The 23,910-nt window shown below is 39.5% G+C and overlaps 1 protein-coding gene and 1 long non-coding RNA gene across 3 annotated transcripts in view; one reads left to right on the top strand and one right to left on the bottom strand.

Moving 5' to 3' along the window:
* LOC133209121 (uncharacterized) overlaps positions 1-23,910 on the top strand; it is a 107,472-nt gene that overhangs the window by 80,773 nt on the left and 2,789 nt on the right. The window lies entirely within an intron of this gene.
* Positions 13,688-23,910, bottom strand: part of AQP9 (aquaporin 9) — a 26,071-nt gene continuing 15,848 nt past the window's right edge. For both annotated transcript variants that reach the window (XM_061347527.1, XM_061347528.1), the window contains 3 exons: positions 21,800-21,918; positions 19,968-20,185; positions 13,688-14,573 (listed from right to left, as the gene is read on the bottom strand). In XM_061347527.1, the coding sequence (XP_061203511.1) occupies positions 14,411-14,573; positions 19,968-20,185; positions 21,800-21,918 (500 nt within the window). In that variant the 3' untranslated portion in view covers positions 13,688-14,410. The remainder of the gene's footprint in view (positions 14,574-19,967; positions 20,186-21,799; positions 21,919-23,910) is intronic.

The following is a 23,910-nucleotide window of genomic DNA, read 5'->3' as shown; positions in this document are numbered from 1 at the left end:
TCCTCAGGATACCTTCTCCAGGAAGAATTCTGTTTATTTCAATAGACTTTGTGCCTGAGGAGGCCCAGCAGGTTATGTTAATGTGAACACTTAATAAATACATGTTCATTGGGGAACCTAATAACCAGATTTTCATACCTATGACTGATGAATGTACCATAGGGCTTGACCTGGCTAAAAGCATTTTAAATACTGGCCATGTGGAACAGTTACAAGCCAACATATGAATCTCTTGGGGCATATTCTTTTTAGATAGGAAGTTCCCAATTGTAAATGTTTCCCTCCTTTAAGGCACCAGACTTTTAATTCACCCTTTATTGCAAGTGCATCTGGTTAATGTTAAATTAAAACACTCCAGGAAATCTGTACTTTTCACTGTATTTGTTATTTATGTAAATCCTTGGACAGCATCCATTGCTCCAAAATCAAGTTAATTTGAAACATAGAGCAACAGGCGTGAACACAGTCCCAGCAGAGCATTCTATGTCCGATGCTGAACTGTTAATCTTTATTATTCTTCTAAGACATTGTCCAGATTTCTACTCTGTGAAATCTTCAGATGCTGGATGAAGGCATAGTCTTTTATACTGAATCTCATCTGTTTTTTCTTTTTTTTTCTGAAGACCATTCCTATTCTGGAAATTTTAGGTAAACAATGTAAGTCAGGTTGATGTAAAGCTAAATCTGTGCTCTGTTGACTTGGGGATTTGGCTTATGTCTGCAAGGTTTGGGTAGATTCAGAGGTCAGAGTCCATGTCTAAGGGCACAGATTCACTGAGACAGACAAAACTGAGATCTAAAGTTGGTGTTTGTATCATAAAGTTTCCCTTAAGTTGACCACAGTGATGATAGCAAGGGAGGAAGTTTATTCTTTGATTGCAGGCATTGCCATGGCTGTTTGCAGATGTTAAGTTTCAGGAAAAGAAGCTTTCATGGACATGAGATGTATTTGCAGAGAGCTTTTACTCTGTGACTCTGGTTTTGAAACCAGTGTGGGGCTGAGAAGTGTCACATACCAGACTAACATAACTATCATTCAGTCTCCACTTGCTTAATCAACAATTATAAATTGTAGCAACGAGTAACTGCATGTGAACACAAAAGTTACCACAGGACATCCCAGCCCCCAAAGTGAGACAAAATGAAGGTGTAGCAAAGTGGTTAATTGGCCAGTTCAGGTGCAGGTAATGCTATTTAGCCGCAGGTGAAGCTTTACCTGGGGAGCCAGGCTCATGGCCTCAGCCAGGCATGTTAAAGTGTGGTGTTGCTTTTGGGGAACTGCAGCTTTTTTAGGAAAGAAATCCTTGGTTACCCGAGGATGCAGGTACGTGTATTCAGCACACTTTAGCACTTCCACTTTGGAGAATGTTTTCTCCAAGTCATCTGGCTGCCTGCCTTCTCTCTCTTGCTCCCTTTTGGTCACAGCTGAATCTTGTTTGCTTGCCTTTTGGCAAATATGGCTGTTCAGCCTAAAAATGCAGGGAGGAGGGTTTCTGTATTTGCTACGTCTGATGAGGGTCTCTGCGTTTGCAGGCTTTAACAGCCCTTCTGAAATACTAGTCAGCTTTTGAGCCTTATTTCATCATAAGCAATTGTGATTTTAGGGATCATTGTCTTTCTCTGCAGATTCCATGGACTTTATCAGGCATCTGACTCTTATTTTTGCTTGTCTTCTGCAACATGTGCAGTGCAACATCAAGGAGACATCTGTGTTTTCTTGTCAGAAGTGCCCTCAGATAAAAGGTATGCTTTTTGAAAAGTACTCAGTGCCTGGAGTACTTCATTGTTATTTGAAGGCTTAGTCCTAGCTTTTCATAAACTTTTCATTTCATGTAGAACTGGCAGTGGTTGGTTGGTGGTCTGGAATTTGAGAGGAAGCTACAGGCTATTCTTTAAAAATTAAATTCAAGCTATGGAAAGACATAAATTCTATATAATTTATGTTTCAAAACTGAATTGACTGCTTTCTCTAATATATGTGTATCCCTGCATTTTGCACTTTTAAAGACCTGAAAATTATAATCAAATTTTAATCCTGACAGTACTGACTGGGTTTTTTTTGCCAGATGGGGAAGATTAATATATTTGAAAGTGTCTTGGAGGAGGTCAAATATGGTTTACATATATGAGAGGGGTTAAGTAAACTGTGTCAAGATTTTCTGCAACATGTTTCACTGAGACTAAATACAACATGTCATCAGGTCTTTACGGGCTAACATTTATAGAAACTATAAATTACTTTCAAATGAGGGCTGTCTGCTGAGGGTTAGCTGTTAAAAATGTTTACCTCTCTGTTTATAGTTTTCTAAATCTGGGTTGTTAACAAAGGTGCAGGCATCTCCTTTAAATATTACACATTTCCAAAGAGTTTGACTCAAGCACATCATTCTAATGGATGATTTGCTGCTGACTGTGCTGGCTATTACCATGAGATAAACAGGTTAAACGCTGACTACGTAATTTTAGCTGCTATGTTTGTGAGTGGGCAAATGCAAGTGTATCTTGTAAGTCTAGATCAAACCAATCTAGTATAAGAGTAATTATTAGCCATTAAATATATTAATCCCTCGGAAAATGGAGTTATTTCCTACAAAGTATTGAGATAGAGAAAGGGGTAGATATCTTGTGTGCCCATGAAGATTTAAAATTCACTAAAATCAGTGGGCTTGCTTTCAGTGGGAAGAGTCCTAAGTTAATGTGCAGCAGTAATTCATATAGTAAATATAGACCTAGTCAACTCACCATGACTGTGGTTCAAAACCATGACCCTCCAGTGGGCTCCAAATGGACAGGGAGATTTTTCAGAAACCTAAAAATTCTAATGCATGTCTTGGATCTGGAGATGCTTGGTCCATTTGGTATGACTCACGTTTTGGGGCATTTTGAAGTATGTTTTCATTATAATGTATGGACTTCAAACCGTAGGTAAGTTTACTTTTGCTGATTTACAGAATTTAGAGAATTTTGTAGTATGTACTCTTATATGTATTTCAAACTATGAATAAGTTTACTTTTAATCACCGTTATTAAAGCTGAGGCAAATTTGTGAGAATGTGATTTGGTTTACGTTTTAAGTATTTCTCTGAGCATTATGCAAAACAAAAAGAACTTCTGAAACACACATGCAGGCTGTAATGTATCATTATTTACAGCTATCCTGGGAACTCATTAGTTTCTCATTATATCTTTGGTATAAACATAATTTTCTTTTAAGTAATTAAGCAATGAACTTGTTATCTTGTTTTTTTCCTTATAATATGCTTAATTGTAATTCTCTTTTGGTAAACGTTACTGTGGAAACATTGCTCTGATTCAAAATCACTAGTTGATAAGAAAAATTAGAGTGACAAGAAATCTGTGGTCCCACAAATCGATTGCTGTTTTGTAGCAACACTGGGCAAGGTACTAAGACTATACATTATATATAGCTTCAATAGCAGCCTACACAATTAGGCTGCCCTTTCTCATGGTGTGATCAAATCTTTCGATAACATCTAGTCTTCATAGTTCTCCTAGTATAACAAGGGTTAAGAACATACAGCCCAAGTGTTCTTTTGGTTTATAACGTTTTGCTTCTGTTTGGTCTCTGCAAGATATTTTCTGCTCATGTGTTATTCTTGAAACCAGTGACTTTTGTTTGGACTAGATTTTCAGTTCCTGGGCTCTTCAATCTCCCTATTGTAACACCTATATATAAACTGCTTGGACACTAGAAAATGTCAATAGATTGACATTGCTTAAACTTTTTGTCTTTGATGTAGTGTTCATGTTTCTTCTACTGTTTTAAAACTTCTTCAGTAAGAAGATGCAGAGTTTGCAAAGCAGGAAAAAAATAAAATTAATAGAGGGAAATTTTAAAATATCACACAATGTGTGCCTTTAATTGTGTTATTTTCAGAGGCTGAGAAACGGAAATTTTCCTGGGAAGAGGGGAAATTCAGATTTGTTACAGTTGAAATAGAATCTTTTTTAAAATTTGAACAAAAAATATTTTGGTTTATTTTGGAGCTTTGTAACAAATCACAAAAATGTAATTCTGGATGAAGACCTTGTTTTGATGCGTATTTGGTAGATCCCAAAGTTTTGGCCTTAGCTTCCATACTTCCATTCATGCCAGCAGCCTGCTTTATACCTGCAAAGCCTTATTACTGATTTATATATAGGTTTCTGAATGTGGGTACACAGGAGAGCATCACTCAGGGTTCATAGGAAAAAGTTTTTTTTACTAGAACAAATCTTGAGGAAGAATAGTGTGCAGATTTCCATAACTTGGGTGCTAAATTCACAATGGCTTTGCAGGTTTTCTGCAGATATTACAGATTGTGTAGCCCTCCTTGTCACAGCAATGGCTAATGGCTTTCTTCATCCTTTTTCAGAGAACTTGGATTCTGCAGTATTCAGGATGTGGGAATCACTTTAAGGGGCTGTTCTGTTTTTTTGTGGGCAAATCTGTCATATTTTTTGTCCCTTTGACACTGCAATAGGAGAAAGTAATCCTTGGGAAAGATCTCAGATATTGACTAAAGAGTAAACCATTAGATCAGATTGTGGCTGACATGAGATATTCCAGTGTGCTATTTCAATAATGTGTGCTTGCTTTGCTTTAAAGGCTTTTATTAAGGTTGCCAGGAGGCCAAACCAACCAATTGGCTTCACAGTGAGCTTTCCAGCTCGCTCTGGAGCCTTTAGCTCATGTTACTGTATGGGTCACCTTACGGCATTCTGGCTCCTTTCTGCAGCTCCATTAGCTGCTGGCTAGTAGTGTGACAGAAGCAGCCCATTTCCCCACCAGCCTCTTGCATACAAAGGTAGTTGTTCTTTTCTGTCTTTAAAAGTACTTCAAAACTGATTACACTCTTTTATATAAGTACAACAAATAACCTAAAAATAGAGCTGTAGCTGGAATGTGAGCTACTTAGCATGGATTAGTGTGTTTATTAAAAATCTAGGGATTTTGGATAGTCTTGTGAGATACACATGACCTTTTCATGATACTCCCCAGAGATACTAGTCATAGTGTCCAAATGCAGCATAAAGTAGTTCGGTCTCAGACAAACAATATAATTCAGGCCACTTGGAGCCTAGTAATGGGATATGAACACAGTAGTCCTGCTTGAATCGCCTTTCCAAGTATACTAGGGTTGTTAAATATTGCAATTATTGGTGCAATTAGCACAAGGATTTTATATCTGGATATAACTGAGGTTTGTGTTTTCAGTGTTGAATATAAAGAATCGGTTAGTTTTCTTAGTAAGCTTATGCTAAATTGTTCTCTGTGTAACAAATAACCAGAGTATGCCTCTCTAACTCTGAAGTGCGTTGATCTTGGTTTACTGGAAGTCGTAAGACCCAGCCATCTTGCTCAGCATTCATTGGAAACTCTTATTTGGCAGTCTTAGAAGAGAGGTCAAGGACTGCACAAATGATGTAGGCTAATGTATCTCCCCTGCAATAAAAGGCTAAGTTCAAGGTCAAGGATTATTGTGGAGCAGCATGGAGAAGCTGCATATTGTATTATCATCCCCAATCCTCTGAGGCCTTATCATTGTGCTTAGCATCATACAAACATAAAACAAAAAAATGCCTTCACTCAGACCTTAAAATCTAATCAGTGCCCTCCTCATCTGGGCACAGAAGCCCCGAGTGACCTAAGTGTAGCATCCCCTATTTGCATTACTTTTGCTGGCTCTGTTTCATACTTAAACTGCTGCTGGCTACAGAAGCCAACTCTGAAAACAAGCTGTTAACATTTGAAAAATGTTCTAATTAAGATATTCAAATAAGCCAACAGCTTAATAAAGCACAGACATAGGCTGTGTATTTCAAGACAGATTTATTTTTTTATTAATGTGGTCTTGTCATACTCCTGACATTTACTGTGTATATTTTACATCAGAAGAATATGTTTCTGTAGCATTTAAATCACTGTGTCATGGTCTTCAAGAATAATACGGCAAGTAATGGTGATAAAGAGCATCCTGTCCAAACCAAACCTTTTAAAAGTAGGCTTTGTTTTAAAAAAATAAAATGATCTACTGTTGATAGGGGGCTAATGATTAAAACTTACAAGTGCTGTGGCTTTCGTTACATAACTGATGGAAGGTATTCTAGGTGGCATTGCAGGAAAAAAAACAAACCCAAACAACTTATATTCACCTGTTCTGTATTTGTAGTGTCCCTTGGTCAAAGGTTCCCAGCAGAGGAATCACATGCCTGGAGTACCCCCTTTTGCTTCAGTGCTGCATTTGCTACAACAGAGTGTTTGTTTCTAAGTTTTTGTCCGACTTTTAGAGCAGGAGAGCTGGATGCCTTTAGTCAGCACTGCACTCCTCTTAGGTAGGCTGGCCATCCTCTTACTCTGGAAACAGTGAAGCTGGGGTACTACTGCATCCTTTGTGCTAGATGTTGCTTTCGATAAAACTGTCCTGTAGAAAGAGGAGTGTTCTGATGGTGAGAATCTTCTCAAAGCCACTGCAGGAGGAAGGTCTGTGGGATAAAACACTCTAGGGCTGACTCAACTGGTGTGTAACATGCACTTCCAAGGAGCAAGATGATCATGAAGGAGGATGTGTTTATTATCAGGCCAGATAAAAGCACACAAGAAAGGACTGCATTTGTATTTATTAAAAAAGCAAAAAAATAAACCCCCCCACACACACCCCCAACCAAACTTTGAAGGAACTAGAACAGAGCAACAGGAGAAATGATGACAGAAGCAAAGTTCATAGCCAGAGGCTATGATGTTAAGGAAAAATAAGTTTGAAAGTAAAGGAAACTAAGTATTTTTGAGCATGGTCATCTTAGTCATGATAACATCAAAACAGCATCAGGAAGTCTCAGATTGTAAGAGTTCTTTATGGCTTTTCATTTTTATAAATTGTGCACACTTGTTATTTGGGAGTAGAGTGAAGTTTTTACTTCTTGAGAGAGGGGGGAGGGTAGCTGTGCTCTGAAGTTTACTTAATATTTTTAAGGATATATGTTTGTTTCTTGCTTTCTAATTTCTAATGAAGCTACCTGAAACCAGATGTGCAAATAAGAGCTCTGTTACCCTCAAACACTTCCATCTAGAATCTGGAAGACAAACTGATCCTTACCGATTTATGCGTTGTATCTTGTAACTCAGTGTAACTAACTACCCAGTTTCTCAGGGTAAGTCTTGTATAACAGAAAATCCACCGATGCCTCATCTATGCCTCTTGTTCTAGGATTTCCCTTGGGAAAAATCCAAATCCCATATAGATCTCCCTTACTGAGGTAACTGTCATCTTGTCACGTTGCTGTAAGCAATGCATCTGATCAAAAGCAAGGAAAATGGTGCAACTGACAGATGAATATGTGGAAGCCCATTTTACTAGCAGTATACATCTTGAAGTTATATGGAACCATATGCATTTTGAAAAGCATCTTGAAATTGTTTAGGGTGTTTGGGGTTTTTTTTGTTTGCTTCATGGAAATGCAGTATTTTGGATGGGGCCTGGTGCTCAATGGATATGAAAGACCAGTGGCACACAGTCAAGACAGGAGCATGAGGGAACCAGAGGCCTGCTGCTAGTTGTACTAGAAAACCAGGTAAAATACTTGGAAGACAAAAAGGCCCTTGTAGGCAGGGTAAATATTTTAGGTTGTTTTTTTTTATTCTTTGTTTTAAAACTGTAGTGTTTGGTTTCTTGTGTTTCTCTAATTTTAAAGATCCACCTGTGATAACAATTGGGGCTTATAATGGCTTCTAATATCCTGTAGCTTTTATTATTTTGTATTTTTGTGACAGAACAGATTGAAATGTCTGCATATTCATAGCCATCATATTTTCTTGTATTGGAAGTCTCAGAAGTACTAGCAGTATTTGCATATACATTATGTTTGCAAATGGCCTATGTCTGAGTCATTCTTCTGTGAAGACTTATTTGTAGGTGTGAAGACAATGGGTTTCTGAGTCAAGGTTTGTCTGCTGTTGCTTTCTTTCCCCCAAGACTTGCTTGAGTAGCCTTTGCACTTGCTTTATCCCCTGGGATTCTTTGGTAATCTGGAAGCTAAATTCATGTCTTTCTCTGTTTTTGTGCTTCTGAAAGATGTTCTTCAGTGCTAGCATCTCCAGAAAGCATGTGTTTTTTCTGTAGCCTGAAAACATGAACGCACTGAGGATTACACGTGTATGAGATGAAATCCTCTCTTGCACTGAAGCTAAACAGTCTTTCTTCCTTAGGTTGCAGAGTAGTTACATAGCAGATGTTCTCTGCAGTGTGTAGCCGTTAGTTGCCTATGCCTTGAACATCTGAGGTAGAAATGAAGATAAAAATCCTGGTCTTGGTATTGTGTAGTTTTAATGGAAAGGTCCTAAGTGGCTGTTGTGAAGGACTGTAGCATAGTTCACAGGGAAATTAATTAAAGTTACTACTGTGTTTCCCTTCTTCGCTATTGAGATTGCATTCTTTTTTAGTTTGGGGTTTTTTTTTTTGTTTCTTTGTTAGTTTTTTGTGGGGTTTTTTGTCTGTTTTGGGGGGATTTTGGTTTTTTTACTGTTTCAATAATCCGCAAGTGTTCAAATCATCAAATAACTTTTGTTCCTTTACTGTGGAAAATGATACTGCTGTGGCTTAGTCCTTTTATTATCAAACACAATTTATTTTGTAAGTATATTTAAAAGGCATTGACAAAACACCAGACTCCTTGAATTAGCAATATTTGTTGCCAAGCATGTGCTGCCTCTTTGGCTTCATGTTTGTTATTTGATGCCTCGGTCATACCACAGAAAGTGTTGCATCTGTTCTGTTCTGGCTGAGATTGTTCATTTCCTTCTATTCAGATGCTGACTTTTCAAGTGTTCCCATATTTTTTGCTTTGTTGCCTTTTCATTCAGAGCCCTGTTAATAACTGGAAGGCAGGCAAGGTTTCCTGAGAAGAGTTGTGCAGTGCAATGAAGTACTGTTATTTCTGAGGGTGTGAAAGTGTTCTTCACTTATTAGATTATTATGTACCTAATACTGAGGAAATACTAGTATTAATGTGCCTATACCAGTTCTCTTGTTGATACTGAAAATGTGAGAATTTGCATCCAAGACAGATGAGTTTTCTGACAGGTGAACAAAAAGACCATTTTCTGATGGTGTTACTTAATACTATTGGCTTTATTTCCGTGTTTCCCAGTAAAATGTACACTCTTTTCTGAAGTAACCAAACATTTATCAACCAGGCTTTTGGCTGACCTCTGCCTAAGAGGGCTTGTATTGTTTTACCAGCTCTCGAAGTTTTCTCTCTTCATTCTTAATTGCTTTATTTCTCAGTGTAGTTACAGGAGGATCCTACCTCCTGATTGATTTCTGGATAGTTGAAGCAATGTTCAGAGTGTTAAAGTGTTAAAAGGTGAAGTGTCCCTGCCTATAGCAGGGGGGCTGTAACTAGGTGGTCTTAAGGTCTTTTCCAACCCTAACCATTCTATGGTTCTGAAGCTTGATTTCTAATAATTTAAAGCAGACTGCTCAGTCCCTAGGTAGGGAAGCAATGAAGGAACGTATTAGTCTGTCCTCTACTAATGTCATGGAAAAGGAGCTGATTGCATCATCTGGCCAGAAAGCTTTATCATAGCTGATTTAAAGTGCTGGATTATTCATGCTCCCCATCTTTGAAACACCTTCTGAAGGACAGCTATAGTCAGCTAAGAAAAAGTGACATAAATGTGTCATGTCTAGGTTCACACTATATGGATTTCTTTAATATCTGATTGAAATATACAGTGAAACATCTGTGGCTAAAAATATTTGCCTGCTACTCTCTTCTCTGAGACAATATCATTAAAGTGTGCAAATATGCAGAAAGACGCTAACATTCACAGCATAATCATTATTTTTTTAACAAGCTGTAAATGCAAACTAGAAGATAAAAATCCAAAGTACTGACTGATGTGCACAGAATGCTTTTTTTCTGGATGATCTTGTTCTATTTTTAATAGTGGTTTTAAAAAGGAAGGCTTTAAAAATTGTACATGCCCGAAAGAAGTAATATGTTATGCAGCAACAATTGTACTAAACAGAAAAAGAGCATCTGTTACTGGAAGTTACAGTTAATTGTTGTATTTTCCAGCACAAGGTTGTTTGGTGGGAACAGTGGGGAAAAAATGCAAGTAACTGCCAAAAACCAAGCATGTGAGGTGAAACTGGAATTTGCTCTCATGAGAACTTTCTAAGATTCAGAAGTAACTGGGAAAAGCATGCTGTATTCAGATCTCTGGAGAACTATTGTACTGTATAGAGCCAGCACAGCACACGGTGTTGGTAGGAGAAAGGAGAACAGAAAATCAGACTGATAGGAAGGTGAGAGTCCTAGGGATGGAGGGAGGTTGTTAGGTTTTGGGGTTTGGTTTTGTTTGGTTTTTCTTTTCTGTAAGTTTGAAGCTCCTGTTCTTTCCTTCTCCCCTCATCCCCTTGTGCCCACAGAACAGGTTTTCCTGTCGGTTTTGTTTTGTTTGTTTTTTTTTTTAAATGAAATACGCAAAGCATGTCCCTTTTACAAATCTGTAGAGCAGAAGATAGCTAAATTAGCTTGGGACATTTTGTAAGCGCTGAAGGCCAAATCTTGTGTGATATATGCATGCCTTAAAAGTAATCCCTGAAGAGAAGCTCTAGGCAAAACATCCTACCTAGGTGCTGACTGTCATAGGAGTGGTGGAAAGCTGTGGCAGAAAGTGTCCATAGACAGGAACAGAAGGTCTAGAGTTGAGGGGTCTGGCCTTCTAGCTTTTGGCATGGGTGCTTCCTGGCCCAGCAGTGGCCATTACTCAAGTGTGAGCATTTCTCTGCTTTGGCACTTCTTCTGACCTACGAAATCTGCCACAGGGTCTCCATGCTGGGAATACAGCTTGTTAGTCAATGTGTTCTTCCAGCACAAAGCTATAAAAAATTGTAGGCCGTAATAGGCAGCTATTTATTTCTTAATATGTCCTTAGGTGCCAGAGGGGAGACTTTTTAAATATAAAAATAGTACTGGAATGCATTTACTAGGGATTGACTGTATTTATTTTGAACCACAACACATTCATCCAGATCCACAGTCAGAACTATGAGAAAGTACAGTTTCCACCATCCACTGAGCTCAATCCTCTTAGCACTTATCCTTCCCTCTATTGCATCCTGTTGTGAGTAATTCCACTGGCTTTGATGAGGCAACATGAAGTAACCAACCTTAGCTCAGTACTATTTGTAGGAGCACTGTCTGCATTACTTCAGCACAAAGAATAGCACTAAAGAACAAGCACACTGCCCGAAAAAAAGAACAAACCCAGACAGAAAGTTAAGCAATAATTGTTGCTTAAGTTTGCAGCATTTCAAGTGATTACAACTGACTCTTTACTTAGAACATCTTACAGCTGTAAAACATGTTTCTTGTTGCCAACTGTATTATACTAATTCAGTATGAACGCAACCACTAAATATCACTTGATATTAGTAAATTACAGTTTATGCAAAGTAAAAATACTTTTTTTTCACAAAACAGATCATGATGTCTGTGTAAGGCATGAGATGTCTATTATTGTTCACTTATGTTATGGAGATACTAGTTCTGTAGTTAAGACTCAATTGAGTTTTGTCCCCAAAGCAGGAATTAATTCTTATACTTGCAAATGTAAATTATGTCAAATGTGAGACAGGTCCATCACACCTTGTCCCTGAGTGAATTCTGGCTTTTGTAAAGTCAGTATGAACTGTGGTATTAGTGCCACACATCTTGAGAGAATTTACGAGCATATTGAATGATTAAATAAGTTTTAAAAATAAGTTCTTAAAGCAAAAATGAAATTGACAATTTGTTGAGAGCATATTTTAGATATTCCTATGCTTGCATGCTAGCACTTCACTCCTTACAATTTGCATGTTGGTAATTTCAGGTAAGTAAATATCACTTATAGAGAAACTCAATGCACAGGAATGGTATAAGTAGGAGAAACAAGATTTCACGTTGATTAACAGGCAGAACCTGTTGTGATCAGGAGAATTTTGAGAAAATATGCAGCTTGTCTTTACATTGGCTAATGCACAGACACACAGCACGTGCGGGCTGGTCATTCATTAGGTTGTATAAATAAACTGTCCCTTTCTCATTCCTGACCTGTATTCTGCTTTTCCCCATGTTTTCCATGGTATATTAAAGGAAGCAACATTGTGCAGCATATGCAGCCTACTGCAAATTTCTAGCACAATAAGAGATAACCTGCCCCTACCATTTTGGACAAAATCTGTCACTTCTGGTTAATCAGCTGTCTATTTTCTGCACAGGTATTTCATATTAGATGGTGTCAGTGGAAGAGTGTGTTTTGACCTGGGGGCAGACCTCTGACTCTTCCTGCCTATGTAATCCCCCTCCAGGCACAGATGGTTGGCAGCCACCTGGGAGTGCTTCTGCCAGGTATCACCAAGGGCTGAAGGACAGCACTTGTTGCAAGGGAGAGCAAAAGGAGGCTTCTTCTGCAATTGCTTTCACACACCGTCTTATTTTATGTAGTACAATTTATCAACATACAGGCCAGATGGACAGTGGTGACTATGCTGCCAATATAAAGTCTACAGTCAGGAATAATTTCCACACTGTGCTTTTGATTCTCCTGCATTTGTCTCTGCTCATGTTGAGGATTGATTCTGTGAACCCTGCTTTCTTGTTACTGTGGCTCTCCAAATAATGACACGATGCAGTCAAACATGGATGGGAATAGCTATGTGAGTCATTAACCCACAGCAGAGAAATGCTGAATCAAATGAGAATTTTGCACAGGGTTGATATGGTCTCTGGGCAACCTGAGTTTCTTCAAAAACAAAGTTAGAATTACACTCCCTCAAGTATACAGCATCATCTGACATTCTGCTGCAGCAGGCAAAGCTTTGCTTGACCTGCTCATTCTGTCCCTTCACTGCCATGAAGGAAGGCATACATGAGAGCACAATAAAGACATGCAGTGACATAGGCCTGATCTGCCCAAATGCTGAGGCAGATTCTGACCACAGCATTTCCCAAGCCGCTTCTGAGGATGTTTCACCAAAGAGCACAGGCTGTTACTGGCAACATGAAGGGTTCCTCCCTTCAGGAGTGAAATGAGAAAATAGTGTGGAATTCTAGAAAGTAGAGTTGAAGGACTACAAAGGGAAGAACACCCTAAAATGAGTGCATTGAACTGGTACTTTTGCCATGAAAATAGCTCAGGAGCAGCCCTGAATAGGATGCCTATTTATTCATTATCAGCCTTGTCACCTTCTCATATATATGAATATATATTAGAAATGGACTTTGATATAATTGGATACATTCAATTCACAATGATTAAGCAGAAATAAATTCCTTTTTCAAGGCTGGATATTTAGGAAGTGGTGTATGTCCAACCACTTCACTTTAGTTTTAGTGAGAGAGAGCCCATACTTCAGAACATGTGGAGCTGGCCTTCCCTGGGGACTTCAGATCTGGGACTAGTTCCGAGATCACTTTCTAATTTTAATTACTGCTATCAAAATAAAAATCACTCCCACAAAGCAGATTAAATCCTCCCTGACACACACACACCCCCCCGGAAATCAGCAGCAGCAGTCCTCTTTAAGGCGTATACAGACAGGCCTTGTGCTGACCTCTGAGCAGGATAAGCTTCTGTTGCTGGCGCTTCTCCACAGGAATGAATTTTATCCAGAAAGAACAGCAGAAGAGGTTTGGGTTAATATTCTAGGTTGGGTTTTTAATATTGGCTAGCATAAAGGTCAAGTAAATGGTTTAAAAATAGTTGAATATGACTGCTATGAAGAACATGTGCAGAACTACAGCTTTGTCTCTTTGGTGTTGATCTTATAACACAACTTCTACCTTTTGTGATCATATTCTGAGTTACTAAACCTCATAACTGATGAGTTCATTCCTTGCTGTTCAATTAGTGGCTCCATAAAAATTTAGTAAGTTATTTAAAACTACTTCAATTGACGTTAAGGTATTATTTTTAATTTTCAGATAAGCCATTCTTAAATAATGGCTATAAGAAGTGAGTAATGCTCTTGCCCATTAATTCAGTACTGAACTGACTAATCTGCATGCAGTTTTGTAACAATAGCTCATCTATTTTCAGGTAATTAGGCAACATGATTAAGATCATGTGTGGAATTAACAGGTCAGTACGTAGTCTCACTAGTTTCATCTAGGAGATAATTTGATCTGAAAGCCATATGAAACGGAACAGTTTACTCATTCTGGACCCAAGTTCTCAGTTTTGAATGTGGTCAGCCTGATGTTTCATGGGAAGAGTTCAGCTGTGAACTTGACTTCTATATGGATTTTCTCCTTTGAAATGTGAATTTCTGATTCAGGCATAAAGGTTTTATAAAATGGTCCAAACAATCATTTGCATAAAAAAATGCATAACAAAATGGGAAAGGAAATGCTTCACTTCTTACTCCATGTTGGTCAGTTCGTATTTATCATGCATGTCATTTTCTTCTCCTTGCTCAGTATCTGAGTGATGAATTTCAATAAAAACAATATAGATCACTGCTCCAAGTATGCCTCCCAGCATAGGTGCAACTGTAGGGACCCACCACCAATTATTTCCAGCCCTGTAAGGAAAAAAAATAAAACAAAGAATTAAAAAAGAAAATTACTGTTCTTTGTTACTCTAGTGAGTGCCCTACCTTATATTTGGCAGTGAAAAAAATAGAGTGTCCTGACACTGGCTATACTGTGTCGCATGGCTATACTGGCCTACACTGGCTATACTGTTTAGTCTCACTTTCTGTATAAGGATGACGTTCCTGTCTGTCCTGCCCATGCTGTGATTGAAATGCTAAGTACCAACCACCAGGCATGGTGGTCTACATGCTGTACTCCCAGCTTAGAAAATCAGGCCTCTCCACTGCGTGTGTGCTTTGGGGGCAGGGGATAATTTCTCCCTTGTGGAAAATGAGCTTCATTGACTTGCAGTGAAATGAACAGGGACATACCTATTGCACAGCAACCTTGACTGATGCTGTTGCCAGATGCTCATGAATAGGTTTTCAGGAGTGATTAATGCAAATGTATGTTGCAAAAATGGTTTATGTCATCTGCATGGAGATCTACTGCAATAGTATATACAGTCTTCCTCTTGACAAGTATGATAGATTATACCTGATTTTGAGTATATTTGCCTTAAGGAATGCAATAAAACACAGTGACTGTAAAGTGGATTATACTTGGTTAGAGTGGTCAAGATACAAATTTCATTATGTTCTGTCTTATCTCTGTGTTTGAAATAGGTCTTTCAGTAAGAGATAAATAAGCATTTAGAAGTTTCATACACCTAAAACTTACTCTTTTTTACAGTCGCTGTGTTTGGGAAGCAAGTCTGGCATACTGGCTCCACTGAACTGTTTACATGCCCTTTGCACAATTACTAAGATTTAATTTTTAAATGTGTAGCTTTATGAACATTTAAAGAAACAAGTCCACCACTAAACAGTATAAAACAAAAAGTAACAGCCTCTATACAGGAGATTTGGGCTTGTAGACTTGCCCTCTCTTTCCCAGAGGTCCGCATTCAGACAGTAAATTACTGAGTATTGGTTTCAGAGCACAACCTTTCTTAACTGTACTGATGAGTGAAGGTGTTTTGATTTGATAACATGCTGTATTAATTGAATATGTGAGTCTGCAGTGAAAACCCAGCCACCTCAATTTCATGCATATTGAAAATGGAGAAATAACTTTTTATCCCAGAAATACAGAGATACAAATTCATCTGAGAGAGGAACTTTTAAAATTCCAGGAGAGGTTTTAAATTGTAAAAATGATTATTCAGCACTCAGTTGTATAGATTTATGCATAAGTGAACTTGTGGTTAATTCACAACACAAGAATAGAACACGATTAATATCACAGTGCCCTATTGATGCTAATGTCATTCCTTGTTCAGAAATGCTTTAGATGTGTATGTCTTGCCTTTGGAATTACTTATATTTTGCCTTGAGGATATAAAATAGCTCTTCATATTGTTCTACTGAGTTTATAGATCTGTTTGTTGTTGAGTCATAAATGTCTGTTGAGCCCCTGCATTTCTGGAACAAGCATGGACTAAGGTTTTATCGACTTACTCAGCACAACAGAATCTACAATCATGTATTTGCATGTGTTTCTCTGTGCCCATATGTGTATGTGGGCATACAATGAAGGTGTTTCTTGGCAGGTTTTTATCTCTGCTTGTCCCATGAACTGGCATGTGCCTTGTTGGCTCCGGCATAACCTCCAAGTCATGGCCTGTATTTGCAGCAGCTGCTGTCAGCTGCACTACAGATGCCCTCTGCTAAGATGATGGGTGTAAAGTCCTTACGGAGGGTGATGCCAAAGCTGAAATGAGATCAGGACACAGCTATGAGTTTCCTTGACACATAATGCCCTTTCATTGACACAGGAGCAAGAGCTCTTTGTGGCAAGCACAGATAGCTTCCTGGAAGTAACCTTAGGTCCCTTACACCCTTGATTTGCCCAAGCTCACAGCTTTGCTGCTGAGTTAGCAGGAAAACATCCAGCTATGCCTTTTTCATCATCGGGTGTTTTTCCATCATGGGTGGAGCAGGAGAGAGCTGGTTGTGAAGGGCTGGGGGCTGTGCACGGGCCTGGCAAGTGGCACTTGGCTGAACTGCCACAATTTCTAGGAAACTATAGTGTGTAAGCTTCATGGGCTGAGAACTTTGGCCCGTTTTAGACTTGCAAATACATGTCTCACTTAGCCAACTGCTGCAGGATGGTGAGATAACATTATTTGCTATAAGAAATGACAAGATAATTCAGACATTCCGCAATGTGGAAGGTGCCTGGCTACCGTTCGACCGTCCGGGAAGGATGCAGCGTATTTCAGAGGCCGCTTTGCCAGTCTGTCTGTTGCCTGTGCAGACAATAGGTGCTTGTCCCAACCCTTTCCAAAGTGCAGCTCCCTCTAGTCCGGGCCGCTGATGCCCGGAGCCGCGGCCACGAGGTGTCAGCGTTACCGCGCCGGCGGCTGCCGGGCTTTGCCCGCCGCGGGGCCGCTCGCAGCACGGTCTGCACGATGCCGCACTTCTGCCAGTGCGGGTCCAACCCGGCTCCGGCAAAGGGGCTACAGCACCCCTAATAAACTGGGGATGAGACATTCTATGGCTAGCCTCAAATGCTGACAGTTCTGTGGAGCCGTTTCTCACTTGCTCATTGCTGTTTCATGTTCTCTTATGCCTGTCAAAATCCAGCCTGGTATTTTCTACTCAAAGCTCTGGCTGTTTTCTCACTACAGACAAAACTGCTATTCCAACAACTTCTCTTAAGCTTCCTAGAATATTAAGCATGTGATTAAGAGATTTCTAAGTATCTCTGTAGTTTTAGAGCAAATAATTAGAAACATTTAGGTCTCTAAAGTCAATGTTTGGGAACTGGCCTCATCATTAGAAATATCTGTGACACCTACTCTCAACAGGTTGAGGAACACTTTGTAGGAACTGGCCACAGTGTTAACTACATCTATTATATGCAAAATGGTGCTCTTTAGGGTGCTGGTCAGACATTGCCTTTCCAGCTGCAATGGGTCAGAACAGATTCTAATGAGAGCTCTTAACCAAAATGAATGCAGTTGCTCTGGCTATGGAAACCATGCCACAGGCTGTGTTCCCTGGCCGGATTCTCAGGGAAACTGCTCCTTCAAGTAGGTGCCTTTGTGCAAAATGTCTTAACAGGAACATTTAGAAAAACCCAGCTCAACTGCCTCCTTGTGCTCTGGACAACTCCGTGCTCCAGCAGAAGAGCTTCCCTATGGTCTAGTCACTGTTCCCTGCCTAAAAACATGATAAAACCAGTATTTACTGAACCTGCAAGCACGAAGAAGGATAGAGGGGATTTTCCCCCTGTGAACTGATTATCTCAATGTTTAGAGCGTTAGAGAATGTAGAGAATCTGATGCTTCTCTATCTGATCTGTTCCAAAGTGAGGCTTTCCTGGTGGTCCCTGGCTGCCCTGTAGGCAGCACTCAGGGCACTCACTGACCTGGACAGATTGACTCAGTCAGCCTTGTGAGATGTTTCCAGTTTCACACCAATGTATATTCAATGTCTTTTGAGTACTTCCTAGTGCTTGGTTTGTGCAGCACTCCCCTTGTATCACTGTGGATGTTTCATGCTTAGGTCCCACTTCCTGAGCATGCCTTTTACTTGGCAGCTTGAGCACCTGTCTTAAGGTTGTGAATTCCAGTTAAGCTGAGACAACCAAGGTCAAGCTGTCAACTGTGGCTGCATCACTTCAGTCTATCATGCATATGTAACGCCAGCAGAACATCAGGCAGTTCAGGATCATAGCTACAATCAGTCAAACTTCTCCCATGGCCTGTAACTGTTCCAGAGCTTCCAGCTACCTAATCCTGTTGTAGCATTCTCTTGAACTTGGTTATAGCTGTAGCCTTATAACTGAAGGCAGGGAGGGAGGCTTCTTCCTCAATTTATACACCCCTGAGACTGCTGTAAATTTATTCTGGCAATGACCTGAGATTTAATCTCTCTCTTTTTTTTTTTTTTATGCTCCCATTTTAAAATTTTCTGGTATGGTCTTTACGTAGGGATGGGATGCATTTCCTCTCTGTATGTAAATCCTAAAACTAAATTAGGGACGAGCACGTATGTGTTGGTACAGATGTGGAGTTTTCTTGTAACTTCTTAAATTTAAATGAGTAATTTAAATTACTCTTGGGGAGGAGGGAAGTTCACAGGTATTCTCTGACTTGACCACAGTACAATCAGGCTTCCAACCTTTTCAGCAATGTAATAGTTCACTTCACAGATTACACACATGACACTATAATTAACATGATAGTTAATGACTATTTAGGCATGAGAGCGGAGAATCCCAAGTGTGGAATGTCACTCTGTGTGCTGATATTTGTTAAATAGTGCAGTTTAATGATACAGTGGAGAGAGAGCTGCCAGGGAGGAAGTTTGGAGGTGAGTGGGCTGGTGAGCTGACCTCCTGCTGCAGCTGTGTTATAGCCAAGCTTTGGCTCTGACCTATGGCATGGCTGTGTGCCCATTTCTGCTGTGCTGTGCCTGGCTTTTCTTTGTATGAGAAAAGCCTTGCTGCTCTCCTCTACTAAGGCAAGTGATTGATGTAGATAAAAGTCATACTAAATAAATACAGCTTATTTGTATTTGGTGAAGTAGCTAAAATGAAATCTCTATTAACCAGAGCTCTCTAGTGGTCTACAGTACTTCTGGGGATTCCTACTTGTAAATAACTGGAAAAACAAACCATACAAAAATAAACCAAAAGTTCTACCTCCTGATGACAGAGTACTCTGACTTGGATATCCCAGAGTGCCTCTTACACTGGATATGTGTAAGCTGTGGATTTGATGTGCAACTAATTAGCTGTGTGTTTGGCCAGCCAAGAGTGCGTGCGTGCACACATCCATGCACAGGGATTTGAGAGTGTGCTCTGAAATGTGGGAAAATGAAGGGAGCTTTCTTTTATTCACTCATTTGCTCCCAGGCAGGAAGTCAGGCTTTTAGGTTGTTGTATATTTCTGCAGTAACTCAGTAGTAATAATAGGCTAAATCAATCTGATATGTCTGTGTTTTTTACAGCACCCAATAAATACTTCCACCTAACTCCCCATGATGATTATTATGTTTTCTTTCTGAAAGCTGCAGGACAAGAGAAGAATGCACTCTTACATTTTTAGTGACCTCTAAGAATCTCTAATATGTTGGGAAGGGTCTGCTTGGAACAGTGATTGATACTAGAGATAATGCATGTTTCATTTGCCTTAGGAGCAGGAAATCCTTTATAAAGCCCAGTTCCTAGAAGATGTCTGGCTTAAAGTGCATGAATAGCTTTTTCTGGTATGCAAAGAATTACCTATATGTATATAAAGTATGACTTGGTACCATGTTGAATCAGGATCTTGCTTTCTTAGGAAGCAATTTTAGCCAAAAGCGTTTCACTTCATATCCAGGCATACTTACGTGAATACTTCCATCCCCCATCCTGCAATGGCTGTGAAGAGCCTTGGGCCTAGGTCCCTGGCTGGGTTCATGGCACAGCCACTGTTCATTCCCAAGGAGCAAGTAAGAACAATTATAAGAAGTCCTACTGCAATTGGCTCCAGGCCCTTAGGTACACTGTTATTTCTGCTGTCAAAAATAGCAAATATAGCCAGAAGAAGAACAGCTGTTGATATCACCTGCCCAATGCAAAGAAAAAAATATTGAATGAATATGTGCAGATTCCTTCCAATAATGAAAAGAGGGGCTATGGCAGCTCAGTGGATTGTGGTGGCTTAGACCTAGTATTCAGATTGACCCCGGTATACAGAGTAGCAAAATTTGGAACCCTGTGCCCCTCTACTTCATGGTAAGGAGAGGTTTTGGTATGTGTACTGAAAGAAAAAGATCAGAAATGTGCTGAGGACATTGAGGGGAAGGGGGGGAGAGGCAAGAACCTTGTCTCTCCTGTGTGACATCTGATGCTTTGTTTCTAGGTTTTGTTTCCCTATGAAATTAACAGTTCCATTTGTGTGACTTTCGGTAGTTCTGCTATGCTGATGAAATCAGTTACATTGATATCAAAGTGTTTCATGTGACCATAGCTTACACTGCTGATTTATACTAAGTATGCACCACTTTATCCAGATACTGCATAAAGTAAGGAAAAAGTGAAGTCTGCAAAGTCAAAACCAAGCAGCTAAAACATTAGGAATTACCTAAATTAAGGTTGCACATGTAACTGTAACATGAACTGTGTATTGTGGATGCTAATTGAGCTGATACAGGAAATTTTTTTGGCATTACTTTGATGGACGTGCTGCTTTGCTTAAATGCTTTGTAAATATCGATTTTGCTAATAATTAACTTAGGGGGAAGCAGACAAAAGTTTCAGCCATGTCAAAGCATTTAATTTCTGTACTGATTTAAAGAAGCTTGCGTTTGGGGTTTTTATTATTATTTCAGCTGCTTTTAATTTTATTGTAAACCATCCGTGGGTAAAAAGCTCTCACAGAAAAGGCTGTTGGCTTATCCAGGGATCAGAACTGTCCTTCTCACAAAATTTCAAAACAACGTTGGCATTTTTTTGAAGCCAGACTGCACAGTCTTCAAGTCCTTTATGCGAGAAATTCCTGTGCTCCAGCTATCCCTAGTTCTTCGTATTTACTTATGTGGTATTCACGTGTATGTCTGAAGAGGGCAGGTAAATTGTTTAGAAGTAGATAGAAGATACAAAACTTCGTATTTTTTTTCCCCCTGTTGGATAAGTGGCATTAGAGGATACAGACTGGAAATAAGGGGGGAAATATTTTCAGATTCAGTCATTTCAAAACAAACCAAATAATACAAATCTGTTTGCAAAGTGATAGTTGAAGAGGAGGCTTGTGGTAGCAGAAAACTCACTTGTTCAAGGTGTGTTAAACTGACTGCTTAAGCTTTACGTAGGGAATAACAGGTCAACAAAATGGACTGGATTTTGATGTAAATGGATGTAGCTCTGCTGAAGTTTATGGAGAAACATTGATTTATTCTGGGGAAAACCTCTTTCACATATTGCATTAAAGACATGCAGAGTGCAAAAATTAATATGATGTATATGGAAAGAACAACTTGAATTATCTCGCTTGTAAAATATGACTCAAATGTGACCCCTGCGAAGAGCACTGCATTATCATTGCTATTGTACACAGTGACATACAAGTAAAACAGGGAGATTCATCATACCTGTTAGAGATCTGTGTATTGTTTCTTACTGCTTGGTTTTACAGTTCTCAGTATGTTTATTTTGTGGACTCGAGAGTAAGTGCACTTACCTGATCTGCAAATCCATTTATGAGGGACAGATATGGAGCTGGATATGTTGCAAAGATATGTGCTGTTGCGTTAGGTCCTATGACTTCAAGTGTTCCATTGCTATATTCCATAAAGGCATCTATAGAAAACAGCCATTACCTGGTTACACTTCTCCATGAGCATTAGGTTTTCTAGAACTAGAGTGGATGTGATAGGTCTATGTATTTCATATTCTCTGCTGAAACTAGTTGTTTTTTCTGGGAGTATAGTTAACAGATTTGACGTGATGCACTAATTATACCCTCCTGTCTCATCTCTCCTCCTGTGCCTTGAAGTACTTCTTTTATGTATCACAGCTTTCTAAATGTGGCTGTTGTTTCCTCTCCTCATTGTTCCAAACTCAGTGGCAAGGAGCGTTTTCCGATTCTGAACACAGTTGCATTACTCTGGTAAGAGGTGCTGTATTTGACACGATGCCCTCCCAAAATGCATCCATCCTCTTTGTACTGTTGTGGATTCCCAGCTACCAGGAATTACTACTATTCCATTTGACAGCTGAGCAACAATGGCTTCTGGGAATGAACTGTCCTGAGAGACCTCCTCTTTTTCACTGTGTGGGCCTTACACCCTGCTATGCTCATCATCCGAGGTGTGAGGAGAGATGCTACCCCCAAATCCTCAGTTCTGAGTGTATTTTTATAGATATTTTAAATACATGTATCTTTATATTAGTATATTTACAGTGTATTTCAATAATATGACTTCTGTGTCAGAATAATTTGCTGCCTTGGCAAGCTCTGAAATGTTAGGAAGACATTAAGAAGAAGCACCCTAAAATCTGCATAGGCAGACATGAATAACAAACACTATGCCTGTATTTCACTAGTGGATCCATTGATGAGGTGATACTTGTGAGTGAAGAAATAGCTTCACACGTACCATAGTAAGCACAGTTAGCTTCTCTTGAAGCTAACGGGAAAATCTATTTCTCCCTGCCCCTGTTTTTTCTAATTTTACTTAAGGCCATGACATGGGTGCAGGGAACATTTAGTTGTTTACTTGGTTGGTCAGGCTCTTTCGTTTGCAGTGTCAGATTATCTTGTTGCATTGAACTATTAGGGGAAAAAATAAGGAAAAGAAAATGTCTCAACTGTGAATTACTTTTGTACACGTTTAGAAAAGCCTCATGTTCAGTAGTTAAGCGTGTGTATTTCCTCACTCTTTCAGGCACACTGCTGAAAATGAAAGCACCTAGCTCAAATATCTGTGTATGGGGAACATGGAAGTTTTGAGCTCCTATGCCTTTTTCTACCCATGAATTTTCAGTGGACCTTGATAAAGTGCATGACACTCTTCTTACAAGTTGCAAGAAGGAAAAGTACTGAAGAGGTTTGGGAATTAATAGGAACAAGAGAAGGGCAGTGTTGGTCTTGATCAGAGATAGGGGTATGAGAAGATCCAGCACTCCTGACTAACAAGAAGTTTCTAACCCTAGCCCTAAAGTTCCTGATCTTGGCTCCCTATCCTACTGCTACCCTTTAGCAGAACGCAGTGAATTTACCTCCAACCATACGTCATGTTGATGTACTGCTGTGTCATGGCTGCAGCCCTAAACTTGGCTGTCTAGCTTGAGGAGGGCTCTAGAAAATCCTGTTCTGGAATCCCAAATTCTAACGCTAACCTTAAAAAAAAAAAAAACCTTTCTCCCCATTCCAAATCCCAAATAAACTAACAAAACCGCCATCAAACTCAGACCACTTAAACAGTTCCCTCATTTCCTAAAGGTTTTTCTGTTCATGGTTAGTGCTGGCACTGAGTACCTAGCTGATACACAATGGGCGTTTCCATTGTCATTTTTCCTCTGTTGCTCAGACATAATGCCCATCAGAGAGAGGCCTTGGAGGAGATGGGCTGGGTCAGTATAAGCATAGTTTTGGAGGAGGTAGTTGAAGCAACTGATTGATCCAACTGTGTGGACTCATCAAGTCAGGGAGTTGGTCACTATGTTTTTTCCTTCTGTGGCACGCTGTATAAAATCAACAGCCTCAAGAATAGGGGTAACTTCCCCCCCCTTCTTTTGTTCCCTTCTAATACATGACCCCTTTACCACTGTAACTGGAGTTCATTGCCT

The sequence above is a fragment of the Neopsephotus bourkii genome, unplaced genomic scaffold (assembly GCF_033783945.1).
Source record: "Neopsephotus bourkii isolate Nb327-2 ecotype Australia unplaced genomic scaffold, CSIRO-AGI_Nbou_v1 NB_318, whole genome shotgun sequence".
Taxonomy (NCBI): Eukaryota; Metazoa; Chordata; class Aves; order Psittaciformes; family Psittacidae; genus Neopsephotus; species Neopsephotus bourkii.
Note: the sequence above shows the minus strand (reverse complement) of the source record. Positions and strands in the feature narration are given on the sequence as shown.